Source organism: Panthera tigris, chromosome B2, assembly GCF_018350195.1.
Source record: "Panthera tigris isolate Pti1 chromosome B2, P.tigris_Pti1_mat1.1, whole genome shotgun sequence".
Lineage (NCBI taxonomy): Eukaryota > Metazoa > Chordata > Mammalia > Carnivora > Felidae > Panthera > Panthera tigris.
Window position 1 is genome coordinate 121,987,579 of NC_056664.1, and position 24,148 is coordinate 122,011,726.

At 39.4% G+C, this 24,148-nt stretch overlaps 1 protein-coding gene across 4 annotated transcripts in view; it reads left to right on the plus strand.

Moving 5' to 3' along the window:
• PDE7B (phosphodiesterase 7B) overlaps nucleotides 1-24,148 on the plus strand; it is a 311,875-nt gene that overhangs the window by 248,241 nt on the left and 39,486 nt on the right. For all 4 annotated transcript variants that reach the window (XM_015543911.2, XM_042987194.1, XM_015543910.2 and 1 more), the window contains one exon: nucleotides 23,530-23,681. In XM_015543911.2, coding sequence (XP_015399397.1) covers nucleotides 23,530-23,681 — 152 coding nt within the window. The remainder of the gene's footprint in view (nucleotides 1-23,529; nucleotides 23,682-24,148) is intronic.

The window sequence follows — 24,148 nt, forward strand, 5'->3', positions numbered from 1 at the left end:
AGTTCTGGTATTGGTATTTCCATTTCTCTATGACCATATGTAGAAGTTCTTGGAAGAGTATGAAATACGTAACAGTGCAATGCACTTGACTTATGTTGAGGAAGAGCATGATTTATTCCCCTTTTCAGTTTCCCATTCTTCAACTTACTCATTCTTTCAACACGTCTTTATTGAGCCCCCTCTACATTACCAGACACATCTCTTTCCAAAGTATGATTGTAAATAAAGTGGTAGAGAGAAAACAGTAGCTAGAAATCTGGAGTAGGGAAGGCTTTTGTGGTTTATTTTTTTGCAAGACATTTAAGCGTGCTGAAATTATGGTGAGAAAGATCTAGTTGAGAAAGAGCAATGGGCTATATAGGACAGAAAAGTCATAACTAAAAGTAAAGTGTCCTGAAAAGGTGGGAGGGGGACTGGCCTTAGAAAAGGAAGCAGCTCTTGTAATAGAACAGGCAGAAAGAAGAAAAGAATGGCTGCCGAGTAGGAAGTTTTGTAGGTTTTGTATCAGAGAAGGAAGGAATTTCCTGCCTAATGATTCTAGTTTCTCTGTGAAGTAGGACACAAGACGGGGAGTCAAAGAGACAGGGCAATGGACAACCCTCTGATGGTCATGTAACTGTCACCCAGAGTGCTAGTTCTGTGCTCCACCTGGCCACCAGTACTCATCATCAGAAGTACCACAGCTGTGGTACCACCAAAAGAGAAATTTCCCGCAACAACATGGTGGCCTAGCCCCACCTTGGTTGGCTACGCATATGCCATTGCTTTCTCTTTTTCTCACAGTGTGGGCCATTATAGAAAAGCCCATCGCGATTCCGGCTCTACTCCACACCCTCACGTCCCCCTGAGATACAAAACTGCAAAACAAAGAGATAACCTCATGTCGGAGACTCTTCTCTCCTGTGCTTATTTGTGCCGCGTGGGTAATATAATCTGTAAGGAATGTTTATCCACGAACACAAGTTTTACCTCTGTCTTTCAGTGGCTCTGTCCTGCACACCCACCCCACTACCATCCAGAGGAAGCAATTCATTGCATGAAGACAGTTGTGGCTGTAGCTGTGGCTTTTCTAGGCAGAGGCTGGGCCATGTTCCCTCCTTGCCCTTCTTTCCCCATTGGCTCAGGTTCCCACGGCAATGGACAGACTTTTTTCCGAAGTTGCCAAGAAATTAGTCAAGTAGGACGTACTTACCTTAGCATAATTATAAGCCCCATACCCCCCTTCCCTCGTTCAACTATTTTTTGACAATCCTTGCCATGTGAGGAAGGAAAATCTCCCACCTCTTTTCTTATTCTTTTCTCATTCTTTCATTTTTGTGCCTTACCACATTAGCTCTATTTTCTATTTTGGAGACAATTCTGGGAAAGACCAGAAAGCTAAAAATCTGTCCCAAAAATCTCCTTGGAAGACCTGGAACAAATCTCTTCTTTTGTAAAGAAAAAAAGATAAATTAGATCAAACAATTCTATTTATTGAGCAACTGCCGTGTGCCAAGCTATAAGTATAAGAGATACAGGATGAAAAAATATATATCTTGAGAAACACTTGTACACAACTCAGATAAACACCAGATCAATTGACAGGTGCCAAGGAAATTCCAATGAAACGATGACTGGAGATTCTAGGGAAAGACCTCATGAAGAGATTGACGTTGACACTTGGACAATGATTGGATTTTTGTAAGTGGAGTTTTAAGTGCATTCAAAATAAAGATCAGGGGTGGGACAATGCTGAGTTTATTCAAAGGGTGAGTGCCCTTAGGTCCTAGAGTGAACTCTTAGTGGTGAAGGGAGGGAGTAGCAGGGTTGGAGGGAAAACAATAAGAATTGATGTTAAAACTGGTCTGAGGGACACCTGCATGGCTCAGTTGGTTAAGCATCAGACTTCAGCTCAGGTCATGATCTCATGATTCATGAGTTTGAGCCCCACGTCAGGCTGCCAGTGCAGACCTGCTCTGGATCCCCTGTTCCCCTCTCTCTCTGCTCCTCCCTGACTCATTCTCTCTCTCCCTCTCTCTCTCTCTCTCTCTCTCTCATAAATAAACATTAAAAACAATTTTTAAACTAGTCTGAAACTTTTACTGCATGATAAGGATTGGTTAGAACAAGAACAGAGACCATCTCAAATAGCAATTTGTCATTTACTCTGTAAAAAATAAAGTGGAGAATCACTGAAGGCTTTTGAGTAAAGAAAAACACGTTTTCTCTCCCTTGTATCTTGCCTAGCAAGTGGTTGCTTCTTGCTAATATTAAACCTAAGTTTCAAAAACATGACCAGTTATTCCTGGGTATACAGTGAAAATGCACTCTTGGGACACCTGGGTGGCTCAGTCAGTTAAGTGTCTGACTTCAGCTCAGGTTACTATCTCACGGTTCATGGTTTCGAGCCCCATATCAGTCTCTCTGCTGTCAGCATGGAGCCGTCTTCAGATCCTCTGTCTCTTTCTCTGCCCCTCCTCCCCCCTCGTTCTCTCTCAAAACTAAATATTAAAAAAAGGGGGGGGGGCGCCTGGGTGGCTCAGTCTGTTGGGCGCCTGACTTTGACTCAGGTCATGATCTCACAGCTCGTGAGTTTGAGCCCCGCGTTGGGCTCTGTGCTGATAGCTCAAAGCCTGGAGCCTACCTCAGATTCTGTGTCCCCCTCTCTCTCTCCGCCCCTCCCTTGCTTGTTCTTTCTCTCTCTCTCAAAAATAAACATTAAAAAAATATTTTTAAAAAAGAAAGAAAAAGAAATGAATTCTCTATCACATCAACACCTTTAACCCAACCTCCCATACCTTAGATCAAAACTTCTTTTCAACATGCTTCACAAAAACAACATGTACTGGTCCCAGGGCTTAACTCTGTGTCAAATTTGTTAAATGGAAAGTCCCGGATCTCAAGCCACTCTCAGTACAAAATCTGTAATTGTAACTGTAAAATTAGCTAATGTTTATTGAAAGTGTTCTATGTGCCATGCCGTATATATAAAACCTTGTTTATGGTCTATACACTAAGGCTGCTGGGACACCCTTTTGCATTTGTCTACTCGCCGAGTGAGTGTTTACTGAGAACCTACTGTGTGCCAGACACCGTTCTAATGGCTTAGCTCCCACAGTGGAAAAGAAACAAAGTTCCTTCTTTCAAAGGACCTGTTTTCTTTAAGTGTTCCCTCTATCACACGCATCCCTCTTGATTATAGCAATAATTATTCTTTAAGGGGTAATATTAGGTTCCCAAAGTGTCAACAGTACTCTTGATGCCAAAGTGTCTCCATACCTATGTAAAAAGTCACAGGCAAATAGATTATAACACCTCAGAGGGACATCTCTTAAAAGATGAGAGTTGATTCATATATCGAAAGGTGAGCATTTTCTAGTCAATCAGATGTTCTCTTAGTTCAGAATTGCCAAATATGGGTAGCCTGTTTTGAAAGAATCATAATATAACCAAAAACTCCTAACACGAAAGCTATCTGAGGGCACAACTTAGTTTTTCTTCAGTGACTCATGACTTCTCAGAATCTTACAATTCTTGAGTCAATTATTTTAAGTGGCAGTTATTAACTGGAACTTCAAAGCAATCTTTGTGAAGAGTTTAACTTTCTTATTTTTAAAATTCCCATTAGCTGAACCTGTAAATGCCAGTCGTGCCTCCAGAGATTTTGAAAATAACATAAAGCACTGGGGTTTTATTTCAGCTGTTTGGAAATGACTAACAGGGTAATACAATGGATGAATTTCATCAAACATTAATAGCGGGATAAGTAAGAAAGACCCACTATATGGAAATTAATAATAAGACGTGTCACCATAGTCTCATGACAGGAATGTTCTCTTGGAGTATTTTGAGCGGTGTAATGGCTCTCACCACCGGTATCTTTTAAGTGTCTTAAACAGGGAAGATTTAAGAGAAGGAAACACTTATGCTCCTTTAAATGATAGGAAGCACTGGTAACCATTAACCGATGATATTAATGGCATAAAGAATAGAAACGGGCGACTTGAGGTGACTTAGGGACAATTTAAATTACGTATGAAGAATGAAAACTTGGGCTGAAGGATTAAGAAATTCTAAATTCCATTCCTTAAATTGTGGAGTGGAATTTTAAATGAGGCTGAAAAATATGTGCAAAGTATCAACAAAATAGTATACTGTTAGAAAAGCTATACAAACAACAAAAAAAAAACATTAAAATAACTTTGGTAGAAAAAATTAAAAGCCAAATGACAGTATCATGTGTGCACATCCTCTGATGCCAAGCTCAGACTGTCTGACTGATTTGGACTTTATCACTATCATTTGGATGTTGTATCACTATCTATTATCTTGTTGGGACTAACGAAAATTAAATTTACTTTTATTTTTTTATAATTTTTTAAGTTTATTTATTTAGAGAGAGAGAGAGACCACATGCATGCAGGAGGGACGGGGCAGGGAGAGAATCCCAAGCGGACTCCGTCAGCGAGGAGGAAGAGCTTGAGTCAGGGCTCGAACTCACGAACCGTGAGATCATGACCTGAGCCTATATCAAGAGTTGGTCACTTAACTGACTGAGACACCCAGGTCCCCTCATTTCTCATCTTATATTAGTGAAATATAAGCTCACAAAAAAAGAAACTCTATTTTGTTCACTGCTAATTCTAATGCTTAGAACAATGCTTTGCACATAGTAAGGGCTTGACAAATATTTGTTGAGTGAATAAACAAATTATGTAAGGTGTTTATTCAAAAAGACTTGTTGCTATGGATGGCTTATTCTCTTCTTACTAAATTTAAATTATATGTAATATGCTTATAGCGGTAGCTGGAGAGTTTGCCCTGTTACAAGAAGTTTTTCAAATGAGTTTGCTTAAGAGTATCTTCATAAAGATTAGCAGTATTATGTGGTAATTGCCTTTAAATCATGTTTTCCAAGCCAATCATCTTCATTGCTATATATCCTTTTTAGCGCCGGTTCCCAAAGTGCACTGTGCATACCACAGGGTGCACTTGGTGATCTTTTTGTCACAAAGCACAGCCTTCTTTCTTTTACTTTAATAATTACACATTTATTTTCATGTATAATAGGAAAAGTATAATGCACATCCAATCTGGTTTTTTATTGGTGCCAAATTTATAAAAGACATTTTTAGTAAAAATGAATTTATTTGATTTAAAGAAAGATATTAAGTAAATACTGGTATAGGTGGGTATGGTGAAAATCATGATGGCATGTAGATGGCTAAGTTCAGAAAAGTCTGATCTTGGCTCTTGCTTGGAGTATTAAAGCACAGATAGCAAAATCTGTGTTCTTATACTATCTCCCTATGCTACTGACAGGAATCTGTTACTTTACCACCTTGATCAGCTAAGTTTTTATCTAGCTTTTAACCCTCTCAAATCCAATGTCTCCTTTTTGTAGCAAATATTTTATATTTGCTTTTACTATCCTGAAAGACTATCCATAGCCTACATATTCACTACATTCAAAAAAAAAAAAAAAAAAAAGAAAAAGTCAACCTAAGGTCCTACCTGTATTATAAAGCGGAAATACAAGAAAAGCAATCTGTGGCTTCAATTGTTCATTTTCTTTTATTATTTTTTTAAATTAAAGTTAGCTAGCATACAATGTAATATTGGTTTCAGGAGTAGAACGCAGTGATTCATCACTTACATATAACACCCAGCGCTCATCCCAGCAAGTGACTTCCTTACTTCCCATGACCCATTTAGTCCATCCCTCCTCCTACCTCTACCCTCCAGCAACCCTCAGTTTGTTCTCTAGAGTTTAGAGTCTCTTTTATGGTTTGCCTCCCTCTCTTTTTTTTTCTTTCCCCTTATATTCATCTGTTTTGTCTCTTAAATTCCACGTATGAGTGAAATCATATAGTGTTTGTCTTTCTCTGACTTATTTTGCTTACCATGACACTCTCTGGCTCCATTCCCATCATTGCAAATAGCAAGATTTCGTTATTTTTTATGGCTGAGTGATTATATATATATATGTGTGTGTGTGTGTGTGTGTGTGTGTGTGTGTGTGTATGTGTGTGTGTGTGTGTGTGTGTGTATATATATATATATATATATATATATATATGGCACATCTTCTTTATACATTCTGCATACTTTGATCATTACATATACATTACATGCTTTCAATGTGTAAATGCCAGGGCATACCCAGCCCAGCTGGCAAAAGGATGCAGTCACATACTGCACCTCCATGCTGAGTCACGGTGAGTGTGACAGCTGCGAGTGCAGATTGACACAGGTTTGTCATAGTGGTAAGGCAATCCGATATCACAAGCAGTCTTACCTCTGGTGGTTTCCTAAGACCAAGAACCACTCTTGGGAAATCCTGTCCACGACCCCTCCGGCCAAAATGACATCCCTCCCTTAATTCGCATAGTGCTTGCATTCCTGAAAAGGGACAATATAAACTGCGCACTTGTACGTGAAGTGGGGGAACAGGTCAGGTTCCAGGTTCTGACCATGATATAGAGGCTTTCCGCCTACTCGAACACCTGCACAGCCACTTAGAAGTTGAATGAGATACAGGACAACTGATGTGTGGAACTGTCTCCACACTTCGAGACATCTAGCGTCCCTGGCTCCCTTCCACTGTCCATGAGGGCCCTTTCCATCATTGTGACAGTCAAAACTGCCACCCCCATCATTGCCCAAATGCCTCCCACACTGATCTCTTAAATCCAACAACACTCTTGGGGTTGTTTCTTAAGCTCCTCGTCACTAACTAACGTGTAGTTAGTAATCTACTTTGGGCTTTTTATTTATCAGGGACAGCTTTTGGTTCTAAAGTATCTTAAAAGATTAGCTTTATGGCTTCAACAGCTATTATGATAATATCTATTTTATTATTATTACTGAAGTTTTATTGTTTATAGCTTGTTAACTGTAAAATTTCTCTTTGGCTTAAAGCTGGTAAGGAATAAGTTTTGTTTTTGTTTTTTGTTTGTTTTTTCTTTTTAGTTGGAAACATATTTATTACATTCTTGTTAAACAGTTCACTACATGCCTTACAGAATGGGTACCACAGCCAGAGAATAAGTTCTCTTAAAGCAAATTTCGGAAGCTTTGGTTGCTTTTAAGGAAAAATATTTCAGAGTTGAGGCTTCTGAAAGAATCTGAAATTCAATATAACTAGAAATCTGGTTACTGAAAATCAGATACTTCTTGAATTATCTAAGCCTCCCAGGGCTGCAAATGTTGACAGCATGGCTTTCCAGGCAGATTCTTGGCATAATTTTGAGTGGGTTTTGACCAAGTCATGCTAAGAAATTTGCAACTGCAGCATTCACTGGAGTGTACAAGAAAGAGGAAAAAAAAAATAATGAAAACTTTCCAGGGTGAAAGACCTTAAACTTACTGAACTTCTGAACTTTACGCCCTGTTGTGATGTTTCTGACACTTTGAAGAATAGTTCTGGAGAGTCTCCAAACAGCACTCTCCTCACTCCATTCTTAAACAGTGTGAAATCTGTCAACCCAAACAGGTCATCAAGAGGGCAGACTATCACTTGTCATTACTGAGAGGGATGTTCTCTAGGACACTGAAGAAGCTGGGCAGATTTTGCTTTTTACCAAGAGGTAAGGCCTGGCATTTTGAGAAAAAGACTGATTCCCATTCATTCAGAAAGCCGGCTTTAGCACGTACATCTGAATCAAATCTGCCCTATCCGAGTTACCAAAGTAACGACTTGATATCCGTCCCCTGAATTCCTACCAGAAAGCTGACTGTTGGAAATAACTGAGCTTTATTTGCAAAGATGGAAAGTTTAAACACTTGCCTCAGCTCAAGATAGAACCTGATTTTTTTTTTTAATTAATTCTACTGCATGTGACAAAGAAACAATATCAGTTAATGAGAGGCGTGGGAACTCTTTTGATGCCTGTTCTACTTTTTAAGTTTTTTTCTACCGAGTTCCTTAACCTTTTGTTACTCTGTTTCTCTACTTATAAACCCGGAACAATGATAGGTATTATTAGCTCAAGCTATTTTCTTCAGAGAACTGGGACCTCTGGGCAAAATTACCAAGTCAATGAAGTTTTTCTTTGACTTTTACACCTTCTTTTACTCATTCCGTTGTGCTAAGTGCTGGGGATTAAAAAGTACATAAGACATAGCCCCTGTCCTCAAGGAACTAACAGTTTAGTGGGTACGAAATAACTATGACAATTCTGAGATGCATGAATAACTGTTTTGCTGAATATAAATTGGGGGTGGGGTAGTTATGGGAACCCAGCACAAAACATCAGCAACTACTGGGAAACACAGGGAACAGACTTTCCTCCCAACTACCTTCTTTCTCCTCTCTCTGCCTCTCCCCCCACCCTTCCAGCTGTTTCCAGAGCAGAGCCTCCCCCATGTCTTTCCTTATGATATAGAGCCCCAAGCTTTAGACTGACTTCTGCCTTCTTCCATCAGAATCTATCTGATATTACCTACCTACCTGCAAACTAATTCAAGCTAACTTATTCATTGATGGGTTAACTCTTTCCAGATGATATTTGCCTTCTGACTGGGGCTGCCCTTACATATTCCACCAGTCTTTTTGAGCATGCACAGTCTAGGTAAATTCCAATTCTTTTCCCCAAGACTGGTGAGTGGAAGAACCAAGACTTGAACCTGGTGATCTCACTGAAAGCCAAGGGATTTTTCCTTGGAATTACACTTTTTTAGTCCATCCACTTATAGTGTTCTGGCTCTACCTAGCTAGACAGCCCTACTGGCTGAGCCTTCAGGTGGAGCAGTAGGACGGCGCTAAATATGGTGTACCTAAGTGAAGATGCAAGAGAACCCAGGGAAAATGGCACCTCTACCAGGAGTCATTGCTACTCCTGGAGGTCCAGAAACTATGAGGCACTGCTTAGGTATCCAGCCACACTACCTGCCTACTGGAAGGGCAGCTGGAGGTCCCAAGAGAGTGCAGATATCCACCCCACCCCGCCCCCCAAACCCAGGATCACTGTTTTCAGCTCTTGCTGCCATGGAGGAACAGTAGTAATCTCCCCTCTGGACAAGGAAATCTCTAGGAGAAGAAGGTGTGTCCGCCTCATGTTTCACCACCAGCCCTGCCCCGTGTCTGGACCAAAGTAAACATTTAGTTAATATTTGAAGAAGGAAAGGAAAGAAGTAGGGAAGGATGAGAGGAAAAGAGAAGGCAAAGGAAGAGAAGGGAAGGGAGGGAAAGGGAGGAGAGGGGAGAGGAAAGGCTGCACTATCAAGACAAGCTTTCTGGAGGAGGGAGAGCTTTTGGAGAGTCTGGATGGACTCATGGGTTTGGATTGCAGAAGAGCATATGGAAGAGTGTTTCTATATGAAGATGAACAATGTTGGTTGGAGTCTGTAAGTAAAGATGAAATTTACATACAGTGAAATGCACAAGTATTAGGAGAAATGTATCTACTTGTGTAACCACCGCCATTATAAAGATAAAGCCAATTTCCATCCTCTCAGAAAGTTTCCTCTTACCCATTCCAGTCTTCCCCTGTTCCCACAGCACTCAGTTTTCTGAGTTTTCTGGTTACCATTCTGTAGATTAGTTCTGATTCTAAAAATTAATACAAATGGGATCATATAGTATGTGTTCTTTTGAATCTAGTTACTTCATAATGTTTTTGAGATGTATCCACATTGCTTGTCAGTAATTCATTCTTTTTTACCATTGACTAGTATTCCATTGTGAGAATTTACCCTGATTTGTTTACCTGTTTTCTGGTTGATGTACATTTAGATCATTTGGAAGGGAAGGGAAGGGAAGGGAAGGGAAGGGAAGGGAAGGGAAGGGAAGGGAAGGGTGAGCTATTGAAACAATCGAGGATAGTTCTTCTCTTTGGTCATTCCACAAGTCTTATAGCTGCCAAATCTCTACCAACTCTTCCTCCATACTGCCTCCTTCAGACACAGCAATTATACTCTTCACTCTGAACAATCCAGTGCTAATGATCTCGGGCAAAAGAAACCTCAGTACAAACACTTCATACTCCTCTTGGTGTATTTCTATGCCACACTGCCCTTGCTCCCTGCCTTTTCATCCCCACAACTCCTACTTGAGCAGGACTGTCTACAACTTTAGTAGGTTTTGCGTGTATTAATTTTTTTTTGCCAATACAGGGTTTTTATATGCTTGTTTTTAGAGTTTAGAGCTCTATTGTCTCTGAAGCCCTAAAAATAGGAACATATTTTAGACCAACCACTCTACACCTGTAGTTAGGCTTCACCTCATCTGGAAGGGCATGCAGAACCCTGTCCATTACCAGAAAGAATACAACCTCACTCAAACACATGTGGGATTCAGAGGGCAGTGCAAAAACTTCCTTGCATTTTGTCTCAGATTGGCTTTCACTGGTATATAGAGACCGCTTCCAATGGGTGCTTGTATGCCTCTTCTCTTTCTTATCTCTCTCTTCATTCCTCTTCTCCTGTCCTGTCCTCCAAGCCTCTCCACCGTGCCACACCCCCTACGTACATACCAGGAGCCACCTTGCCTCTACCCTTTGGGGGTTATTTGACTCCAAAAAGGGCCAGGGGCAAGTAAATCATCATGTTTTTGAGAGTGGAACCCACTGGAATTTCTTCCTCTGGATCATATTTTCCGCTTTGTATGATAATTTCTAGGCATTTTCATACATAAAATATCCCTTGCCCATCACAGCTGAAATAGATATGAAAGTAGCGAAGTCAATCAAACATCTATACTACCACCTTCCTTTTTGAGGTCAGAAACACTGTCTTAAAAATGTTGTATATGCAACTACCTAGCACAAAGAAGATGCTCAATAAATATTTGTAGGTGGAGCCTAATCGGTGTTTACCACACTGCTTAAGCACTGAGAGCCAGTAGGACAAGTTGCCAATTCATGATTAAAGGGCTTCTATTTCATTCCTTGTCAGCTACCAAAGAGTAGTGTATGTTTATTAAATATCTGTTCCTGAGTTGAATATTATTTCACATTTTAGAAAACACATCAAGGACATATATATTTCCTGGAGGGAAGGAAGGGGGGAGAAAAGAAAGTGCCCATGAGCCACGTTGAACAAGTAAGATCAGGCTCTCAGAACACGTCTCAGTCAGCAGATGCCCTTCAGGTAAAACCTTAGGTGACTTTAAGGCTTTCCTCCAAAATGGTTAAACTAGAGGCCTGTGTGCATCCCGTCACGATTTTATTTTCAGCAGCTTGTTTGCCCAAGTACCTCCCACTCTTTCCCTTCCCCAGAAACTGCAGCTCTGTTCTGCATCCACAACAAAAATGTTTGCCTTTTCCAAAGCTTGAGGCACTAACCCAGGCCTGCAAATTTCTTTGTGTAATAACATAATAATCAAATCACGTTAAGTCAGTGTCAGTAATACATGTGTTTTCAATTTTAAAGCTCACAAGTGATTTATTATTCACCTCCTAATATTCCATTTGTATGTTTACTGCTAGAAACAAGAAAGTTACATACATAGAATCGCTTCCAAATTTTGCTATGAAGCTATTTCTCTGGTTGTCTTGTAGTTGTTTTATAAGTTGCCTTTCTATATTTCTCACTGTGACATTCCTATTCAATGATATCGATTTTAATCTTCAACTTTTAAATCTTTGTTGGTTTTAAAACACTTGTATTTGTGAATTATATTGACATTTCCTTTTATTATTTTTGTTTTACTATACTTTTTTTATTTTTTTTAACATTTATTTATTATTGAGAGACAGAGGGAGACAGAGCATGAGCAGGGGAGAAGCAGAGAGAGAGGGAGACACAGAATCCAAAGCAGGCTTCAGGCTCCGAGCTGTCAGCACAGAGCCTGACGCGGGGCTCAAACTCACAAACTGTGAGATCATGACCTGAGCCGAAGTCAGGCGCTCAACCGACTGAGCCACCCAGGTGCCCCTTACTATACTTTTTTAAAGGAGAGGAATCTGGGTATTGATGTATGACCATACCCCAGGGAAATAGGGTCCTATGCTGGACCTCACATGTCTCCTACTCTTTGTCCTTTCCTGTAAAGGATAAAATATAAGGAACTCTATAGCATCATCTTCAAGGTCAGATATAGCTGGGTCCGAATCCCTGCTCTGCTACTTATCAGTTGTGTGACTTTGGATAAATTACTAAACCTTGCCAGATACATGGCTTCATCTCTAAAATATACCCATTACCATCAACTTCACAATACCCACTTTTATGAAAATTAATAGGAGGACAAATGTATACGACTTAGTACATACTCAGTATTTCCTACTTCATCATTCCTAGCCCCAAGCCCTCTTGTTCTTGCTATGGATAGAACACATGGAATAAGAGGCCAGTTGCATTTGTTCTAGATTAAGTACATCCATTATATCTTTGGGAATAGTTTGGGTATCGATGCATTAGTAGTCATCTAAATCGATTCTTTCTTCTCTCTGCTCTAGCTCCATGTGATAATATATAGCTTCCCATGGCCTGTTAATGATATGAGTCTTAATGGAAGCTTGTTCCTTAAGAGTGCCCTACACCAAGAGTTGTAGATGTGAATGCACCTAAGGTGCCACACCTAAGCCATAGAGAGCCATGGGCCATAAGAGACAAATCTCAATGCACAGATAAATATCTCAAGTTCCCTACTGCACTAGGGTGGGTATTTACATTTATAGAGTTATACCCCAACCACTGCTAATACCCACTTGATTCAATCCATTAAGTCAAAGTTTTCACTCAGGTAAAATATCTTTCAAGTAGCCTTTGTAGCCTATAAAAGAAAAGGAATTCACTTAAGATGCACTTAGTTTCCAAAGAATAAACTATAAAGGATCATTTTCTGGACATTTTTCAAGACACATGTTCTTATCCAGGCCTCTACCAATGGATAAACTCAGCACTAACCTACCACCATTCTCAAGATGTGCTTATAATCATCACAGAAAATCCAATAAATTGAGAAAAGAGCTAGACATTCAAGTTCTTCTGCACAGAGGATCACCCTTGTTATCTGTTGTTAGATGAATGAATCTTTCCTCTTCTGGATAATTCATTCAATCCTACAATCCCATGGTAGCACCTATTTGGAAGCAAGGTAATGGGCTACAGTAATGACGGGAAAAATAAAAATCTTGCACCTCAATCAACAATCACCTCATCCTTTCATTTCTTCATTCAATAAGCACCTTTTTAGCCAGTCCACACACTATTTAAGACGTGGCCATATCCTGACGGGGCTTACAATAGCGAGCACAGCACCTGCTGCCTCGTCAGAGAGCTAAGAACGCCTGTTACTACCATATCAACTGCAATGCATTAAGAGGACTCCCAGAAGGACCTGAAGGTCTCTGACTGGGAAGTGAGGAGGAAATATTTGAGGTGGGCTGTGGTAGTGTGCATGGCATTTCAACAGGTAAAGATAAAACTCAATGGAAAAGGAATGTGGGAATCAGTACAGAAGCAGAAAACCATAGGGGACCTGGTAGGAGGTGGGAAACAGCAAGAACAGAGACCTATTTATCTGCAAGGGGTCTGGCAGGAGACAAAAATGGAAAAATAAGTTGGCATCACGTTTGGAGAGCCGTGAATACCAGAATAAATAATACGAACTTACCTAAGTAGACATTGGGGAGCCACTGAAGAATTTGGAGCAGAGGGCTGACACAGTCGGGATTGTGCTTGAGGAATAAATCTGTCAGTGGCAGGTGAGGTAGATTGGAGGGGACATCTGGGGGCGATCAGAAGGTTTGCCCAATATCCTGGGACAGGCGAGTGAAGAAGTAGCAGACCAAGTGAAAGCAGAGGAGCCAATGCACATTACAACACACATCTGGAATTTTCGTAGTGAAATGGAACAATTCAAATATCTATCTCCAGATAAAAGACCACATTTATGTTAAATATGTGCTGAGAATCAGGAAATTAATGCAGCAATTTTTAACCTCTGGAGACTTAGAATCAACTGCAGTTTGGTCACCTCAATTTGCTCACCACAAACCATTGCCCTCAAAACTCAGGATCTGCTAAACATTTCAAACTCTGAGAAGCCAAGGGTTCAATAAAACCGCATTGTGCCTGGAGTGTATTTCTTCTTTAGGATGGAGGAAATTTGATCTGCTCCTTACTAATTCATTCAAATTTCATTCAAACTGGGATTTTGAAAACCCTCTCTATTGCCCAAAGAATCTTGAGTTTATTTTAAAGGCCTTTTCCCCTCCTTTACAAAAAGGAAGTAATAGCTTTCCATTCATTCCTGAACCCAGGAAGTTAGAGATCCATAATCCTTAGGTTGGAATGGATTGTATGGTGGACAAAGCACCGGGCTGAAAACAGCACATTTTGCCAAAAACCAGTGTGTTGTGTGGCTGAGGACAAGCATATGACCTTCATGAATACTTTCTGAGCCTACTTCCTGGTGCCGATGCAGCAGGTGTGCGGACAGGGAACAAGAGAAGGGGGTCATTCTCTTCTATGACTCCTATCTGGTATGCTGGTACCCTCTTCACTGCCAAGAACATGAAAGAGAAATGGCAATTGAAAAAAAATAAATATGTTAGGGGTGCCTGGGTGGCTCAGTCGGTTGAGCAACAGATTCTTGATTTGGGCTGAGGTCATGATCCCAGATCATGAGATCAAGCCCCACTTTGGGATCTTTGCTGACAGAGCAGAGCCTGCTGGGGATTCTTTCTCTCCCTCTCTCTCTCTGCCCCTCCCCCACTTGCACTCTTTCTCTCTCAAAATAAATAAATAAACATTTAAAAAAAAGAAAAGAAAAATAAACACGTTAAAAAGTAGAACTAGAGAGGGGCGCCTGGGTGGCTCAGTAGGTCGAGCGTCCAGCTGCAGCTCAGGTCATGATCTCACAGACCATGGGTTCTAGCCCCACCTCAGGCTCTGTGCCGACAGCTCGGAGCCTGAAGCCCGCTTCGGATTCTGTGTCTCCCTCTCTCTCTGCCCCTCCCCTGCTCATGCTCTGTCTCTGTCTCAAAAAATAAATTTAAAAAAGCATTTTAAAAAATTAAAACAAAATAAAGTAGAACTCGAGAAACAATTTCCCCTGTCTTAAAGACTCCTCTTCTGCCTCCTCCTCCCACTCTGTGGCAGTGTTGACACAAAGCTCTTCTTCTAGTGACAGCCATCAAGGAGTCGTGAGTATTTGTTGTACACAGAAGAGCTAATGACATGGGGCTTTAATACATCTCTATTCAAGAGCTGATTTTAGAGAACTTCAAATAGCTGCTTTTAACTCAAATTGATTTCCCAACTTCAAGTTACATTTTCAAGTGATGGTGTACTTTGTTTGAGTTTATTTTCTTTCTCTTTCTTTCCTTTTCTTCCCCCAGTGTTTTGTTGTTGTTGTCATTGATGTTATATGTATTTTTGCTTATTAGCTTTTTGGTATCACCACTGATTTTCCTCCTTTTCTGTTAAAGGCTAAGGCTAGAAAGTGCCCTAGATGTTAAGGAATTTCATTTGTATTTTATCTCAATCCAACTGTTCAGGACTTCAAAGGTCATTTGTAATGACTATGTCTTAAAAATATGTCCCTCCATGTGCACACAGTCTCCACATTTGATGCTACAGGTCAAATAATATCCTTGGTTGTCATCAGTCCTCCCCACCATTTTCTAAGTGCTGGGAATACAGGAAGAAATAAACAAATATGGCCACTTATGACCACTGATGATTTTTGAAAGACTGGGATGGAGATCGTAACATATTTTACAAGGCTTTTTGGCAGCTAGTTCTTTCATGACTAAACACAGACTTTAATATCTAGAGATGCTAAACTCTGAAGGGTGGAATTTGAGTACTGATGTCATTACAGCCAAGTCTGAAGTATGAAATTTGCTGAAAGCACATGAAAATGAATCGAAGTATTTAATATGTTGAGAGGAGCACTAGTCTTATTCAGAGGCTGATGTCGTTAGCACCTCATCAAGACTACAAGCCCACATTGTACCTTTTAGAAATCATAGATATTATTTTTTATATACAGCATCTTTAAAATGTTTTCACCTTTTAAAGTAGTTTACTTAAAATTGTATCTGCAGGGCAAGTGCATCTTAGAAAAAGTTGTTTCACTCTTCAACCCTATGTTTTTCAAGAAAATTGCCATTCTGGACAATTCCTCTAGTTTCCAACTTTGTAGGGATCCTGAATCCTGAACTAGAAGAATTGGTAGCAAGAGATAAAGAGCTATGCTACAAATCTGCTTATTTGCGCTCCAAGGCACCTGAAATCGAGTGAATTAACTTTTTCTCATCTTTTTAAAACCTACATATTTAAAACTAGAATTTCAACCCGATTTCTCCAAGACTTATTGTTCTTGAACTGGCAACTGGAGCACAGACACAGGAAAGTCACTTAATCTGCTCATCATGTATTTAACACCTATAACTTGCAGGATATTGTGGAAATTCAAAGGAAACAAGCAGGAATGTGGCCTCCAAGACCAGTACAGCCTTATTAGAGCATCAGGTGTGTAAAAAAGAGTGAATTTGCAATCATACAGGGCACAGTTGAGGGTTACAGTGGGAGCCGATCACAGAAACAGTGGTAGGGGAAGGACCTGGGCCCTGGAACTCCTTGAGGGTTTGAGAAAATGATTTCAAAACTAACCTATAAGTTCTAGCATCTTGCACTTTTTAAACTAGCTTATTATTTAAAAGAGGCATTTGATGATGATATTTCTGTAAACTGAGATAATTAGTTCAAATTAAATCAACAAATTGTGCATAGAGTTTCCATTATGTGCAAGATTATGCACTAAATACAAGGGTTTACTGTCGTGTGCCAGTCTCCACCTATCAATAGCTAATGTTGTGGCTGGACCAACGCTTGTGGTTCTTATGGTTGCAAGATACCCTTGAGTAGTAACCATCAAGAAACTGAAAAAATAAAGGTTTATTACTTACAGGACCTGGAAATTACACAGCACACGTGGGGTCACCCAGCAAAGTCATGGGTAGAAAGAGAGAGTGTGTGAGCACGGGCTAGTGTTCTTTATTGGGGTCAGGGGTGGGGACCTAGGGTTTTGCAGACTCAACTCTTTATTGGTGAATTTAAAAGGTAAGAGTGGGGAATTTAAAGCATAGGAAGAGAAAAAATAAGTGGCCCACATGGTTAGTTATCGAAATCAACCAAGATCTCTAAAACAAGGGAGCCTCAGTGGAAGGGAGGTGACCTGGCTCTTTATTTAGTCCTGTGGCTGACAATGTGTTTATTTAGAAGAGCCTTCTTTGAAGTGGATTTCCCTTTGAAGCGAATGGCCCTGCGAGCAACGTTTAAGTCAGGCACTGGCATTACCAAAACCAAATTTTAAAAGCTGTCAGGACTTAACACTACAATTGCAAAGTTTGGTGAGATGATTTATGCTCTTGGGGGCTAATAAGTTATTTATACTAATAACTCTATAGTGCAAGACATGTTAAAAATCCTATAAAAGAAGAATAACAAAGCCTATGAATAGCCACTAACCCAGCAAAGACTTTCATTATTATTATTATTATCATCATCATCATCATCATCATCGTATAATATAGGTATTATAATGAGTACAATAATTATCAGAGTAGGGCATTTATTAATAACACATTATTTAAAAGATTCAGGTGCATTAATGCTCCGAAAGTATTAAGTTTATGGGAGTTGGGTCTCCATGTTTGCTTGAGGCGAATTCTGCTCACTTAAATATAAAGGCATTCTTTGTTCTTATAGCACCTGCTTTATTTCTGCATCAGTTACTAACTATTCAGATTCAGGAAACAGTTGATATAGACCTTGCTTCTGTATAAGCAAGACTTATACGTTGACAGAAACAGTAAGTACGCTTATAGATTTTCTTATCCTAGATATTTATTCTGGGCTTAAGGTTTCTCCTTGTACCAAAATTTATCAGCCCCTATAAAGAGAATATGCCATGAAGAAGGTACTCAAAATGAAAATAATTTTTATTAACATTTTTTGTATTTAAGCCAACCCCAACTTGTGAAATTTAAAAACTACCATATCAGCAGTGCCAATATAAACTTCGTAACCCTAAATTAGTGTCTAAATTGTGCAGAGATGTGTTAATATGTACATATTTGTGAAATTTATAAATGAACAAGTGAGCAGAAAATGAATTTCACAGTCCAGGTCAATGCACACATAGATGAGGCAGTGAAACTATTCTGGAGCACCATTTTAACTGTTCCAAATGAAAATTCGGGGACCAATAGCCCATAAAACGACAAAATCCAAGCAAAAAGCACCATTACAATAACTGTGAATGCCTTTAAATAATGACTTTTTTAATTATGTAAAGATATTAAATAAACAGCAAGTCGTTATTAGGCACATCGCTAAGACTCTCCAGATTTTCACGAGTTGAATTCAGCTGAACTATCTGTAAAATGAAGCTTAATCATTTAAACTTCTACCCAGATATGCATATCACTATACCCCTAATTACCAAAGTCAGTACACTGGTTATTCACTGAGAGTTCTTTTGGAAATAAATGTATCCGATGTTATTCAATAATTGTATGATACATTTGAACACTTCAAAAAGCAGTGCCTGGGGCAAGCATACAGCATGGCAATCTATTCACGTGTTGTTTCTTATACGGATTTTTTTCTCCCAACCGCACCTTCAGCTTATATCCTAATTTGTCGTGATCTCACAGAGCACAAAGTGCTCCCTAAATTACAGTTAACAAATACGTTATTAATACTGTTTTAAATAAATTTATCTTTCTTGCATTATTGAATGTTCTCCTTTTTAGAGAGCTAGCCTGAGGATTTTTTCATTTAGCTTCATGTACATCTTCAAATAAACCCCATTGTTTTCATAAGCGGCTACCTGAAATCAATTCTGAAATATTTTCTTACCTGGTAAAGAATAACCCAGATAGAAGTGCCGAATGGCATGATCATGGCTTGATTGGTATTTTAGAAAAAAATGGCCACCAGTTAATGCTGCAGCAGGGTAGATAGCTGCCTGCCAATCTCAGGAAGTTCGAAACTGCACAAATAAAGAATATCCCTCATGATAACCAATTTGTTCCAAAACTTTGAAAATCCTCACTGTGAATAATATTGTATGCTACCTTTTTTTAACCTACAGGCTACCACAAAAAATTAACCATGAGACGGTTTTATTGTCTAGATTTATTTTAATATTGAGCATGTTTTACATTATCTGAGCGTGTGCACCAAAGATGTAAGACAGGGTGAGAACCAGGGCAGTGGGGTACTTACTTCATACTCCAACTTAGAAAGGGTGCCAAATAGCTCAGTAATCAAGGTATATCCTATTTTAAAGCAATATTTTTTAAATAACAGTTAAGGCCAAAAAATATCAAAAATTTAAATAAAGATCGAAAGAGACCTACATTCTGGCATGTTGGTGGACTACTATCTGTTTGACTACAAGGTAAAAAAAATAAGCAGGAAAGAAGGGAATCTTGCCATGTTCTTTGGCTTAAGGGCAAAATGGATCTAAGTTAATACTTGATAGCATCATTAGATTAGCAGTATTTTTGTCAACATGGTAACTGCAATGAATACAAACCATTATTTCCTGTCATCTGTATTTACTATATGTAACTTAAGTGTCATTATTACCTATGAATCTGTTTAAAGTATCACACCATTTAGAAAGCTGAATGGACGTTTACAAAGGAATACAGTTGATACTTGAAAAACATGAGCTTGAACTGTGTGAGTTCCCTAACACAAAGATTTTTCTCGGTAAATACAGTACAGTACTGTAAATGTATTATTGTCTCTTCCTTATGATTTTCTTAATAACATTTTCTCTAGTTTACTTTATTATAAGAATATAGCATATAACACATGTAATGTACAAAATACGTGTTAATCAACTGTTTATGTTATCAGTAAGACTTCCAGCCAACTGCAGGCTATTAGCAGTTATGTTTTTGAGGTGTCCAAAGTTTTATGCAGATTTTCAACTGCACAGTGAATGGGCCCTCTCCAGTTCCCACATTGTTCAAGAGTCGACTGTAATCCATAATTTGAATTTGCTATGTTTGTGGCATACTTCCATCATTCAGGCTTACCTTGTTTACTTCTGGTGCCATTATGGAAATGCCCTCAGCCACATAGGAGATTTTCTTTTAGTATCTTAGAAGGGGGGAATTTTCATAGAATGCTAAAAACGGAATAGATCATTGTATGGCTTTTTCCTTTTAGATTTATACATAACAGGAATAACTCATTTCATTTACTTATCGACATACTTGCTCTCGTTCTATATAATTCTACATAGAACCATCACATTTCTTTCCTCCGCCGTGTAGCAAAACTCCTTGGGCTGTCTGCACTTGATAGCATTGCCTGAGATTTCTCTTCTCATTCTCTCTTCTTTATATATAAAATGCCTTCAGATTTACAGAAGATTTTCAAGGATAGGATAACATTCATATACCCTTTACCCAGATGCACCAATTATTATTTTGGCCTATTTGTCTTTGCTGTATATTTTTTCATAACCCTTTGAGAATTTGTTGTGCACATCGTGCCCCTTTATCCCTAAATATTTCAGCATGTCTTTTCATAGAAAAAAAGGCATTCTTTTGCATAACCACAGCTCAGTGATCAAATTCAAGAAATTTGTAGATAGACTATGACTATATCATATCCAAACTTCACAAATTATTCTAATAAAGTCATTTTTGGAAAACTTGCTCTGATCCAGGATCCCATTCAGTCATGCAAATGCACTTAGAGCATGATATCTGGTATCCGTTATCCTAAAACAATACCAGAGGCTATCTTTGACTTTCACAACATCAGCATTTGTTAAGAGCACAGGCTGATTATTTTTTAGAGTGTCTTTCAACTTAGGTTTTTCTGATGTTTCCTCTTTCGGGGGGGTTGGCTGTGCATTTGAAGCAGGAACAGAGCATTGGCAATGTTGCGTCCTCAGTGCATCACACCAGGAGGCATGTAATGTCACCTTCTCCCATTATTGGTGGTGTGAACTTTGACTACTTAGGAAGATAGCGCCTCTTCCACTAAAAAGCTACGCGTATTTTTCTTTCCAATTAGTAAATCCGTAAGGAGATACTTTGATACTATAAATTATCTTGCTGCTCTTTAAACTTTCACCGAATAATTTTAGTGTCCACTGATGATTTGGGCATGAAGCAATTATCACCATAAAAGTTGCAAAATGGCAATTTTCTGACTCTATTGGCTCACACTCTCTGCAAGGAGGAGCTTTCCCTTCTCATTTATTTACTTACTTAGTTGCTTACCCATCAGTATGAACTCGTGGGTTCTTCTTTCAGTCAGTGGTTTATAACCAGCTCTTCCACTATTTATGTTGATGCTCAAAGTTTCCCCTATTTGTTCACAGGGACCCCCTTCAGGTCATCTCCTCTGTCATGTTTAAATGATCTCATCATTTATCAACCTCTCCCTTATCTTCTGGCATTATAAGAAGTTACAGTCCTTCCTGTACTTTGCGGCCCCGGTCCTAGACTCGACCATTTCCTCAAGGTGGTCTGGCTCCTTTTAGTGAGAAATTGTCTTTTAAAACCAAAATCTGGAAGCTAGACGCGTGACTAGGGTGCTGTTGTTTCTAGGTTGGATAAAATGTGCTCTATTAAGTGCATAGTTCAGCTCATTTTGACAAATTTATACACCCGTGGTCAATTTTCAGTCTGCATTGTACTTGATTTATTAGCAGCATTTGATACTGAGGACATCTTCATCCTTGCAATATTGTCTTCACTAGGCTTCTGAGAAATGATCGTTTGTTTGGGGTTTTTTTCCCCCCCCATACCCACTGGATAGTCCTTCTTAGTCCTTTTGATTTTTCTCTGTTCTTCTCTATATCCTTTCAAAGTTGAAATACTGCGGAACTCAGACTCTGATGCTTTTCTCATCTGTATGCATGCTCACTCCCTAGTTAATCTCATCTGACAACTCTCGGATTTGTATCTCTAACCCAGTCTTCTCCCCCAAGCTCTGGGTTTTATAGCTACTTATTTCTATCTGACATCTCCACCTGAATTTCCAGTAGACATCCAAATTCAGCACATGCAAAACTGAAATCCCCTGTACAACTGCTCTACCTGCAGCTCTCCCGTCTCAGGGGATGGCAGCTCCATTCTCCCAGTTATTCGGGGCAAAATATACTCTGGATCCCTCCCTCTACTTCTGGTTCCTTCACTGGTCTCCCCCCTGCCCATGATCTCTTGCCATCATCTCTTGCCTGGATCATTCCAATGGCCTCATAACAGCAGAGCCTTCTTCAGATCCTTTGTCTCCCTCTCTCCACCCCTCCCCAGCTTGCACTCTCCCCAAAATAAATATTTTTTAAAAAATAGAAAGAATTTCAGCCAAACAGCATTTCCAGAGAACAGCAGGTTTTGCCCAGCCCGAATTAAGCCTTTGCATGCATAATGGAACCTAAGGAACAAACTGATTTTGGTAGGTGTCTACCATTGGGGAAGGCCACATTGCCCACTGTTTCTCTATCCATTGTGATTCTGAGTTTCCTAAAGGAGAAGGGAAGACAGGAGGAAGCATCAAAGAATCCAGAATTTCTTTATATATGAACTGTACATGTTTCTACTAGAGTGTTCAATTTTTATTTTTTTTAATTTTTTTTAACGTTTATTTACTTTTGAGACAGAGAGAGACACAGCATGAACGGGGGGAGGGTCAGAGAGAAGGAGCCACAGAATCTGAAACAGGCTCCAGGCTCTGAGCTGTCAGCACAGAGCCCGACGCGGGGCTCAAACTCACGGACCGCAAGATCATGACCTGAGCCGAAGTTGGCCGCTTAACCGACTGAGCCATCCAGGCGCCCCTAGAGTGTTCAATTGACTCCAGATTCAAATTGGGCAGAAGATGACTCTTATGTGACCATGGAGTGACTCATAGAATTTCAGCTGAGATAAGACATACCTTGACAGGCATTCAGATAATGTGCTTGGAGTATTTCTAGACAGTCACCACAATGTCAATAGTCAAGTTTTGAAAGGCCCATGTCACATGAGTATTAAAATATCTCTACTGACAGGATCAGGCTTTCATGGCCACCAGTAAAAGAGAATATACTCCATTACAAAGTAGACACCCTCTCTGCTTCTCGTCAGGGAAATCTAGGTCCCTTCTGAACAGAGAGTATTGATTCCTTTGCCACTGATGTTCTGGGACATTAGGAAACATTTTCCTCGTGTATAAGCTAGTGTATTTAATTCAGAGACTGTAGGATGAGAACCTGGTCTAAATTTTTGAGACTTGGCTTTAATATCACAGAAAAAGCATAACTACTCCTTTCAAATGCATGCAAAAGTATGTGGATTTCACTTACAAAGCATACCAGTGTCATTAATAAGAAAACGATGTTTTTAATTTATATATTTCATGTCTTCCAAAATTACATTCAGAAATGTCTTGACATTTTAATGAATGTAATATATAAGAAAGGTCATTTTCGTTCTAGAAGAACTTCAGATGTAGAATTAATAGACTATTAGTCTTTTCAATTTATCTCCTTTATAATACATTGTATTTTTACATAGTAGAGAAAATAGGGTTTATTAAATATATAACTTCTTATTTGATTACTTTCCACAGATACAACACACTCAGGGGAAATTGGCACCAAGAAAAAGGTGAAAAGACTGTTAAGCTTTCAAAGATACTTCCATGCATCAAGGCTGCTTCGTGGAATTATACCACAAGCCCCTCTCCACCTGCTGGATGAAGACTACCTTGGACAAGCAAGGGTGAGTCAGTTACCTCTCTGTTCCCTCCCATCAGGCTAGTGGCCAAGAGTACGTGCCTCAGTTGATAGCACTGGGGTTGGAGTCCAACTTCTGCCACTGAGACGCTCTGTGATTCTGGCTAGTTAACACGTCTGTACTTTTCTTCAAATATGAAATGAAGTTAATAGAAACACCCACCCATAGGGCTGATGCAGAGATTAAATGAGGTAAAGCATGTTTACATGTTTTATATATTCATGCCTAGCACATGCTAGCTATTTTCATTTTTACAAATGGGCAAAACATATGTGCATAACAGTAAGTAAGTAAAATTTTGAACTGATGGATTACCACTGAGAGAATAACTAAATCTTTAAGCCCATTGAATTATCTCCTTGTAATAGCTACACTGAAATTAACCCAATAATTACCAACTCCTTTTTTTTTTAATGCTTATTTATTTGTTTTGAGAGAGAGAGGGAGAGTGA